At 28.9% G+C, this 10,707-nt stretch overlaps 1 protein-coding gene across 4 annotated transcripts in view; it reads right to left on the bottom strand.

Annotated features, from left to right (window-relative positions):
• The window catches only part of LOC123007849, a 43,327-nt gene that overhangs the window by 8,385 nt on the left and 24,235 nt on the right, over window positions 1-10,707 (bottom strand). For all 4 annotated transcript variants that reach the window (XM_044403357.1, XM_044403349.1, XM_044403333.1 and 1 more), the window contains exons 4-11: window positions 10,415-10,469; window positions 10,289-10,362; window positions 9,893-10,236; window positions 9,491-9,841; window positions 4,745-6,492; window positions 4,517-4,695; window positions 4,316-4,467; window positions 222-1,260 (exon numbers count right to left, since the gene is read on the bottom strand). In XM_044403357.1, the coding sequence (XP_044259292.1) occupies window positions 222-1,260; window positions 4,316-4,467; window positions 4,517-4,695; window positions 4,745-6,492; window positions 9,491-9,841; window positions 9,893-10,236; window positions 10,289-10,362; window positions 10,415-10,469 (3,942 nt within the window). The remainder of the gene's footprint in view (window positions 1-221; window positions 1,261-4,315; window positions 4,468-4,516; window positions 4,696-4,744; window positions 6,493-9,490; window positions 9,842-9,892; window positions 10,237-10,288; window positions 10,363-10,414; window positions 10,470-10,707) is intronic.

Raw genomic sequence — 10,707 nt, 5'->3', positions numbered from 1 at the left:
ATAATTTTTGTTTCTGAAGAAAAATAAAATAAAGCAATAAAAATGCCCATTATTGAGGGAAATCCATTTTTTACTCCATAACAATTTTAGATTTTCAGTTTTTTCAAGAAAATAAATAAAAATATTTGATTCAACTAAACCAACCTTTATAGCTAAATATGTACAAATTAAATTTGCAGTTATTTACACACAAAACTAAAAAACTAAAAAAATGTACAAACCTTCCATATAAATTCTCCACTTGAACTAGACCTCGTATCCGATCCACTATCCCAATCCTGTTCATCATTATCATTACTTTCACTAAATGATGTCGACATCATTTGACTATCAGTTGGTCCACTAAATCTAATATCAGTTAAAACCCCAAAAATATCCTGTTCATCATCATCATTATTAATAATTAAATCGTTATTAACATAATCGGGACTACTACGTTCACTCGTATCCTCAATCATGATATTAATTTGTTTATTGTTGATAAAATCAGACGAATTTTTCGTATTTTCTAAATTCACTAGATTCACATAATCAGCCTCGTTGTAATAATCATCCAAATTCTCAACGTTTTCGTAATTATTTTCAGGAACATTGACATAGAGATTTTCTCCTCCTTTATCATTTTTATCAACCGTTTCGGGTGATGGTAATAACATTACCTTGTCGTAACTCAATAATGACGCAGGTAATTGTTTCCAAGGGTTATCCTCCGGTGATGGCAGTGGTGCCACCTGTTTATTAATAAAAACTGAAAGATGATCAGTTGATTCCGAATTTGATTCTTCGCTTGTTTTCGAACAATCGTGTTCTCTTTCACGTGCTAGAAACTCAATTGTGGAACGTTTAATTTCTGTTATTTCACTACTTTCTTTCACTGTATCACTAGCATCATTTGTTTTACACCCACTCGCCGAATTATCACTATCAAATTTCTCATTTAAGACTCCAACTTTTGAGTCATTGTTTACGTCATGAATCATCATGTTGTTTGCAACTTGTTGCACATTTTGTGATTCACATTCGGTGATTCGAGGGGTTGGGGAATTATTGTCCCTTTCTGAGTCATTAACACCAAATGTGAGTTCTTCTAAGTTGAAAAGTGTGTCATTTGAACAACACGAATCTTGACTTGGAGTGTGTCTATGGAGACGTTCGGGATGAATTGGACTTTCGAGAGTTTGGGTTTCCATTTCAGGGGGCAAAACCTCGCCTTCGCATTGGTCTGACCAGTCGCTGTCTTCGTCATCACTTTCCTCTTGTCTAAAAACAATAAAAATTAAAGTAAAAAAATATTTTTCCAGAGGAAAATTTCATATAAGAAAAAAAACTATCAAAAAATTTTGACATTTATTTGATATTTTTTTATATCTATTACTCATAATCTTGTTTTGTAATAAATATTTAGTAAAGGTACAAAAATTTTATCAATAAGTCAGCAAAATAAATATGAAAATTATTTTTCCAACAGAAATAAATAGTCAAAGTCCAAAATTTACACTTTACACCATAATTTTTAAATTTTTAATTTTTTCTGTATATTATCTTACATTTTTCTCTGAGGCGCGAGTTCTGAAACACCCTGTATTTTATAATCAAATAGGAAAAAATAAGTATTATTTCATTATGAGAAGACATCGCCTAATAGTTTCGAGTATAAATTTTTCATACTGGAAAGTACATTTTTTATTTAGAATATTTTTTAGAAAAATATTTATTATAATAATTATGTATAAWGCTTTTCTACAGATTTAATGGTTTTTTTTCGGACCTAAGTTAACTATTTACCTTATTTATTTGAGCATTTGTTTATGATGTTTTTGAATCTTTTTTTTAGTTTTTATAAACATTAAAATAAAAAAATATTTTGACAATAACAATTATTTCATTAATTACATTATGAGCAGAAAATTAAAACATCGCCTAATAGTTTCGAGTATAAATATTTCATATTGAAAAGTACATTTTTTTATTTAGAATATTTTTTAGCAGAATATTTATTATAATTYTATTACTTTTTTACATGAATTTTGCAAGGTTTTTTTGAGATTCAATGTTTCTCTCGGACCTTATTTATTTGAGCATGTGTTTATGATGTTTTTGAATCTTTTTTTCTTAGTTTTTATAAACATTAAAATAAAAAAAAAATATGTTTGACCAAACAAATATCTAATTTGGTAATTAAATAGGAAAAAACAGTTATTTCATTAATTACACTATGAGAAAAAAAAGAAAATCAAAAAATCATCTAATATTGTCGAGTTTAAATATTTCACATTGGAAAGTACAATTTTTTATTTAAAATATTTTTTTTTTGAAGAATATTTATTACCCGCACATGTCTCAAAAATTACCAATTCCATGATACACGGTGTTTCAAAATTCGCGCTCCAGAGAAAAATTCCAAGTAAGATAAAAATTCTGAGACATTTATTTGATATTTTTCATGTCTATTTAATGTTACTGATAAGATTGTTTTTTCGTAAATATTTAGTAAAGGCACAAAAATTTTGTCAATAAAAGCCACAGCAAAAAAACAGGAAAAATTATTTTTCCAATAAAAATTWATAGTCAAGTGCAAAATTTAAATTCCCGTAATTTCTAAATTTTTATAGACGATTCTTTTTACCTTTTTTTCCATATTCCTGATATATTACCTTACATTTTTCTCTGAGGCGCAAATTCTGAAACACCCTGTATTTTATAATCAAAAAAGGTAAAAATGAGTATTATTTCACTAATTACATTATMAGAAGACAACTAAAACATCGTCTAATAGTTTCGAGTACACTAAAAACTACATTTTTTTATTTAGAAAATTTTTTAGAAGAAAATTTATTATGACAATTATATTTCTTTTTTTATCAATTTTGCAACGTTTTTTGACATTTAATGTTTTTTTCGGATCTAATTTAACAACCTTGTTTATTTGAACATTTGTTTATGTTGTTTTTGAATCTTTTTTTCTTAGTTTTTATAAACAATAAAAAATATTTTTGACCAAACGAATATGTAACTAATTTTATAATTAAATAGGAAAAAATTACAATTATTTCATTAATGAAAGAAAATTAAAAGATTATCTAATATTGCCAAGTATAAATATTTCACATTAAAAAGTACAATTTTTTATTTAAAATATTTTTTAGAAGAATATAATTGCTTTGTCGCCACATGTCTCAAAAATGACACTTTTATGACTGAATGTCAGAAGTAAATGTTTTACCTTTGAGCCATAGAGTCAAAATTCTATTTTGCGCCTAAGCGTTTTTATTTTTACCCAATGTTATCTCTTTCTTGTCTCTTTCGCTGCCTCAGCAATTTCTCTTTTTAGAGAGGTACACTGTAGATCACTATTTTGCACTACTAACTGCACTAGTCATGTACTAGTTAAATTAATAAACACGAATATTTTAACACAAATTTCGATACTGACGCATAATGTTTATGATTTCATTACTTGTAAAGCGTCCTGATTATTTTTTTCATTTATTTGTTAATTTAAGTGTTGCTTTTTACTCTCGACCATTTTGCACTTTGACTATTTATTTCTGGTGGAAAAATAATTTTCCAAGTTTTTTTGCTACAGGCCATTAGAAGAGGAAACAAGGAAGCTGTATCCTAAATTGTAATTCTATGTTATTGTATTCTATGTTATTTGTGGCTTTTATTGGATTTTTTTTATCTTTACTAAATAATTATAAAAAAACACATACAATATTATCAGTATCATTAAATAAACATAAAAAAATGTCAAATGTCAAAAAATCAATGTCAAAATTTTTGACAGCCAGAGTTTTTTAAACATTTTTTCCGTGTTCTTGGTATCTTATCTTACTTGACATTTTTCTCTGGGGTCCGAAGTCTGATACATCCTGTATACTATCACTTATACACCTAATAACATAATATACTATTGCAATGTTTTTTTACAGATTCGATGTGTTTTCAGATTTTCGTTATTTGTTTAAACATTTGTTTATGATGTTTGACTAAACCAATATCCAATTTTATAGTGAAATAGGGGGAAAATGAGTTTCATTTCATTAACTTAATTATGAAAAAAAAATTACAGTTTTTTATTGATAATATTTTTTGTACGAATATCCCTTATAATATTACTTTTTTATTTTACATCTGTAATGCTTTGGTGTACGCATTTTAATGCTAATTTTGAGTCAATTTTGTTTTGAATTAAAAAATTCAACAATTCACACCGTTGAAAACTAGTTGATATGTTCAAAACTCATCTTTTATTTCTTCTTATTTTATTTTTTATAGCATGCAGTGTTTTGTTTCTAATTTTTTATGTAATTACCTTGGGGTATAGTTGGATGAATTATCATCAAGTAAACTTTCTTCCGGTATTGGTGATAACGGCGTGTTATAAACATTGTACCTAAGAAAAACTTCGTTTCTTTCGACAGAATCCCATTCTTCTTCATCCGGAACCACTCCATTTGATCCGCCCTAAACCACAAAAGTAAAAAAAAAAACGAAACAAAATCAAACTACTCACTTGTGCTTGTGGTAATTTATTTAAAAGCTCGGTACGAATCGCCGCCATAATTTCATCATCTACATTAAACCCAACATAACTATCAGTACCAGCCGTCGAAACCGTAATTTCCCCAGAAATATCACTAGATTGTGGATGAAGGAACCAACCACTCCCATTAGTGTCCCATGAACCGTTTTCTAAAACTCATTTTTTCCCAATCTTAAATAAAAAAAAAAACAAACTCACCTCCAACATTGACATCCGCTTCAATTTCCACATTAATATCATTAACATCAACCTCATTCTTCTCCTTCACAAAAGTCGCATCTTTCTCGACTTTGTATGTACAATCATTCTCGTCAATAAACAATAAACTCTGCGGCTCCGATGAGAAACTATCAAACAATTCATTTTCCTGAGATTCAGTTTGACTATCAAGTGTTTTTCCCAAAAAATTATCCCAAGTTTCTAACGAATACAGATTTGATGTTTCTGGAATTTTCTCCTTGTCCGAATCTTCAAACAAATTTAAGCTTGAAAAAGTGTCACGAACTGGTAATTCTGGTAAACTCTTTTTACCAAACGGTGTGCTTGTTAAAACACTCGAATGAGTTAAACTATTAGGCATTGCCTCGTCTTGACTATCGCTTAAATCGAATGCCACTTTCGTATTTATTTCTTTGGTTGTGTCTATTAATTCATTCGGTGTTTCAAGACTATCTAAACTGTCAGTCATTTTTCCAATACTCTCAGTTTCATATCTGGCGATTATGTAGTCCATTAAATCGTCGTTATCTTGTATCAAATCGACCAGTTTTGGCACTTGGTAAATTTTTCTTTCTTGCTTTTCGACATTTACTGTGATATGTTCGAGTTTCTCATCTTTTAGTGATTCAGTTGATTCAACTTTGTCTCCTTCCACTCCCGAATCGTACATTACTTCTAAAATATCATCGGTTTTCGTAAAATCCGAATTTTTGAGATAATCAACAAGTTCACTATTACTTCGAATAATATCGGCCAATTTCGGAACCTCAAACTCGTCTTTGAAATGTATAATCTCGTCCAGTTTCGAAGGATTCAATCGTACAGGACTGTAGTTATCTATGGTAACATTGAACACATTAAACACTTGATTAGCTGGTTTGATTTCACTAGTGTCATTTAACTCTTGCAAGATTCTTTTACTAGGAGAGTCTTCACTTAACTTATTTTGACTACTATTTTCAGGTACAAAAAGCAGACTATCTCTTCTTTCCTCCTGTAATTTCTTCAATTCTTCCTGAAACGTTTCTTGCACACTCAATAGATTACCTTCACTACCAAACATCAAACTACAACTTTCTAAATTTTGTTTAGGCGCATATCTAACATTTTTATAATTCGTTCTATAGTCTAAACTAGGCAAGGGGGTTTCAGATTCGGATTCCGATTGGTCGATATGTGTCAAAATCATGAGATCGGCCACTGAACGTGATTTTTGACGCACTTTTTCCGAATAAGCTCCACGTTCGATTTTCTTCTTCCAGTTTTCCTCTTCGGTTTCGCTACCACTACTAGGCCTTTCAAGTCCAAGCTTAAACTCGATTTTCGGACTCGATTCGGTACTAGTACTAGTTTCCAAAGCTATAGCATTATCTAAGTCTTTTATAGCATCAGAGAGTCCTTTCACATATGACATATCTCCAGTTCTAGTCGCCACATTCTCCAACCAAGACTCCATTTGTAAATCTAAATTATCAAGCGAACCGTGCAAATTATTTAAACTAGGTGATAAAGTTTTCGTGACAATTTCTGAATCGTCTAAATCCATTTCAGTATTATCAGTTTTGACAATATTGTTGGGTTTAAATGCCTCCCAACGTTTATCAAAATCATTTGGTTCCAATTTTGTGTTTTTGTAAACTTGAAGAAGATCACTTAACATTAAATCGATTTGTGACATTGCTGGACGTGATTCGCTATTAGTCCAACAAAGTTGCATCAACCGGAAACTAGAAAAAATCGTAAAAACAACACTTTATAGTCCGGTCAAAATAGACATTTGAAATAACTAAAATTCCGACAGAGCTAAATTTTGGTGGAGATCTTGGGTACACCATTAGGAATAAAGTGTCAAAAGTCCCCATCGATCCCATGTGTGTTAAAAAAGTTATTCGGGGCCAAAGGTCAAAATTTTGCCGTTTTTTAGTTTTTTTTCGAAAACGGCAAGTTTTATCAAAAAAGTAGCCCAGACAAAAATTATAGATCTTAAAATCATCTACAAAATGGTCCTTATACTTCTTTTCTAAGAATCACCATTCCTGAAATATCGCGATTCGAAAAGTTGAAGGTCACGTTCTACATACAGAGTGCGCTAGAACTCCCGCTTCAACATGGAATAAATTTAAAAAAAAATCTATCTAACTTTTTGTACCTTTAATAAATAAAAAAACATATACAAGATCATCAGTATCATTAAATAGATATAAAAAAATGTCAAATGTCAAAAAATAAATGTCAAAATTATTTGACAGATAGAATTTTTTTAAACATTTTTTTATGTTCCTGGTATCTTAACTTACTTAAAATTTTTCTTCTACTTCATTAAACTTATAAATATCTTGATTCCATTAGAATTAAAAAGAATTTATTTGGTAATACATACAGGGTGTTTAAAAAATCGCGCACTTCCTTGAAAGGGAGTAATTGGGTAGTCCCCAGAGCACTGAAAAATGTTTAAAAAATTCTATCTGTCAAAAATTTTTGACATTTGACATTTTTTTATGTCTATTTAATAATACTGATGAGCTTGTATATGTTTTTTTTATTATTATTTAGTAAAGGTACAAAAATTTTTTCAATAAAAGCCACAAATAACATTAAACAGAGTTACAGTTTAGGATACAGCTTCCTTGTTTCCGCTTCTAATAGCCTGTAGCAAAAAAACTTGGAAAATTATTTTTCCTACAGAAATAGAGTCAAAGTGCAAAATTTAAACTCTCATAACTTTGAAATTTTTATAGATAGAATTTTTTTTAAATTTATTCCATGTTTGTGGTACCTTACCCTACATGGCATTTGTCAACAATCTGACCCAAAAAAACAAAATTTTTAAATAATACAAGCCAAAAGGTAATCTCTATCCAACAATAAGTATCAAAAAATCATTTTTTTTTAAATGACCAAGAATTTGAATAGAATTGTTTAGAACTGTTATAATTATTTGGAATTACTGGAATTATTTTGAATGATTTAAAAAAAAATAACAAAAAATATACAGAGTGTTTTTTAATACCTATTGCAAAAAATTGCAACAACTTATTTTACATCGAAAGATAACACTAATTTTCAAATGAACAATAGTTCTACAAAGCCTCGATCCGGATATACAGAGTGATAAAGAATTTTTAACAATCTGACCAAAAAAAAAAACAAAAAAGTCGAAAAATAATCTCTATCTAACACTAAGTACTAAAAAATTAAGATTTTCTCTAAAAAAGACCAAGAATTTAAACGGAATTGTTTAGAATTGTAATAATTATTTGGAATTACTGGAATTATTTTAAATGATTTAAAAAATAAAAAAATATATACAGGGTGTTTTCTTGATATTGCAAAAAATTGCAACAACTTATTTTACATCGAAAAATAACACTAATTGTCAAATGAACAATAGTTCTACAAAGCCTCGTTACGGATATACAGAGTAATAAAGAATTTTTCACAATCTGATCTGACAAAACAAAATTTTTAAATAATCCAAGCCAAAAGGTAATCTTTATCTAACATAAGGACCAAAAAATTAACATTTTCTTAAAAAAATGACCAAGAATCTGATCATAATTGTTTAGAATTGTTATAATTATTTGGAATTACTAGAATTATTTTGAATAATTTTTAAAAAATAATAAAAAATATACAAGGTGTTTTCTTAATGTTGCAAAAAATTGCAACCACATACTCTACATCGAAAATAACACTAATTGTCAAATGAACAATGGTTCTACAAAGCCTCGTTACGGATACACAGTGATAAAAAAATTAACAATCTGATTCAAAAAAACAACATTTTTTAATAATCTAAGCCAAAAGGTAATATCTCTCTAACTATAAGTACCAAAAAATTAATTTTTTTTTTAAATAATCAAAAATTTGATCGGAATTGTTTAGAATTATCATAATAATTTGAAATTACTAAAATTATTTCGAATGATTTAAAAGAAATAATAAAAAATATACACGGTGTTTTCTTAATATTACAAAAAATTGCAAAATAAACAATTGTCTTATTGCGGATATCAGATTGATAAAATTTCATAATAAAAATTAAAATTTATTAGTACCTCCGAAACCACTTGATTTGCCAATTTTTTCGACAATTACTTTATTTTTACTCTTGAATTTTTTAATTTATTGCTTTCAATTTTTTATTAGTGTTGTTTTTCAATATTTAGAAAACACTCAGTATTACCATACTCATAATTCTGTGTTCTTTATCTTAGCAGTAATATCAGCAAATACCATAATAGTGCAAAAAATTTAATTAAATTTTTGGCATAAAGCATTTGAAAATTACGATAATTTTTAAAGCCAATTAATTTTTTTACGATTACAACAGAAAGTAAGTTTTTCTACCCTAATTTCTGAAAAGAAAGTGGCCAATTATCTCCCAGAGATGTAAAACTTTTAGCTCTTTGGGAAGTAAAAATTTTCATTCCTCATTTGCCAAAATTACATTAAAAATATATCTTTTCAAGAAGAAAAAAACATACTGATAGATTTAATGGCTAAACTGGAATATCAAAAAAAATTGTTATTTTTGAAAATTTTCTACTTTTTTGATAAAACTTGCCGTTTTCGAAAAAAATCTAAAAACGTCAAATTTTGACGCTTGACTTTGAATAACTTTTTTAGCACACATGGGATCGATGGGGACTTTTGACACTTTATTTCTAATGGTGCACCCAAGGTCTCCACCAAAATTTAGCTATTATTTGTATTTTTACTCACATGTAATCATTGTACAACATTTGAAACTTAGGCCGACTTAATCGAACTTTCTGTGACCCCAAAACTTGTGAAATAACTTCATCATCAGTCAAAGAAAAATACGGTTGTTCACCACATTCACAAATTTCCCACATTGTTACACCAAATGACCAAATATTAGCTTCAAGTGTTACTTTCTTAGGTTCGATTGTTGTACTAGTGTAAGATAATGTTTCAGGTGCACACCATCTTACTGAAACACCCACCGCACCCAAATAATAATCTTCAGGATACTGAAAAACACCTAAACCGTAATCACCCAATTTCAGCGTTAAATTTGACGTCAATTGGCAATTTCTTGCCGCCAAATCCCTAAAAAAACACTAATAAACACCAAAAACCACCAATTTTACGTTTATTTACGGATGACTCAGTCTATTTTCATGGAGGAATTTTAAAGCCGAACTAAGTTGGCAACACCAAACTAAAGGATATTCCGTTGATAATAATTTCTCAGCGTTTGATTTATTTTGTCGAAGGTAATTTTTAAGATCACCCTGTGGACAAAATTCTTGTAGTAGTAAAAGTGGAACTGTATCCAAACATCTTCCAATTAATTTCAAAATATTTGGATGTGGACCACATCGATAAATGGATGCATCGTGTAAAAATACGACTCGTTCACGTTTCGAAGCTGTAGCTTCTAAAATACGAACAACTACAGGTGTCCATTTTTGTTCACTATCTTGGGCTGCACCTTCAACGACCTAAAATTAATTTCAAGTGAAATCTTGCCAAAAATTTCATTAGAAAACGTACTCTTCCAAACCATCCTTTGCCAATTTCTTTTATGTACTTTAGTTTAATTCGCGGAAAATCAGTTTCAGTGCCATCTAAAAAAAACATTGATTATTTTTTACCTACAATAATAATCAAACGACTTACTGAACCACGAACTAACATCAACATCTCCGAAAACGTAGTCCTCCTGAGTACGAGTCTAAAATTACAATTAAATAGTAGATTACAAAATAAAGTTTGTACAGGGTGTTCCGTTTTTATTGTTACAAATTTAAACAGGTGATAGTATATTCAATTCTAAGACAAAAGTTTCCTATAAACATGTATCGAAAAATGCTTGGTAAGGGAGCTACACCCCCTGAAAGGGGGCTAATAGGTTTTTGCTAATATTTCTGAAACCATTTAAGATAAAATTACAAAAATTTCGTACAGATGAT

This window comes from Tribolium madens, unplaced genomic scaffold (genome assembly GCF_015345945.1).
Source record: "Tribolium madens isolate multiple individuals breed KSU strain unplaced genomic scaffold, Tmad_KSU_1.1 Scaffold_11;HRSCAF=98;Tcas5.2_LG3b, whole genome shotgun sequence".
In the NCBI taxonomy this organism is placed as follows: Eukaryota; Metazoa; Arthropoda; class Insecta; order Coleoptera; family Tenebrionidae; genus Tribolium; species Tribolium madens.
The sequence above is the reverse complement of the archived record's forward strand: the minus strand, read 5'-3'. Positions and strand labels throughout refer to the sequence as shown.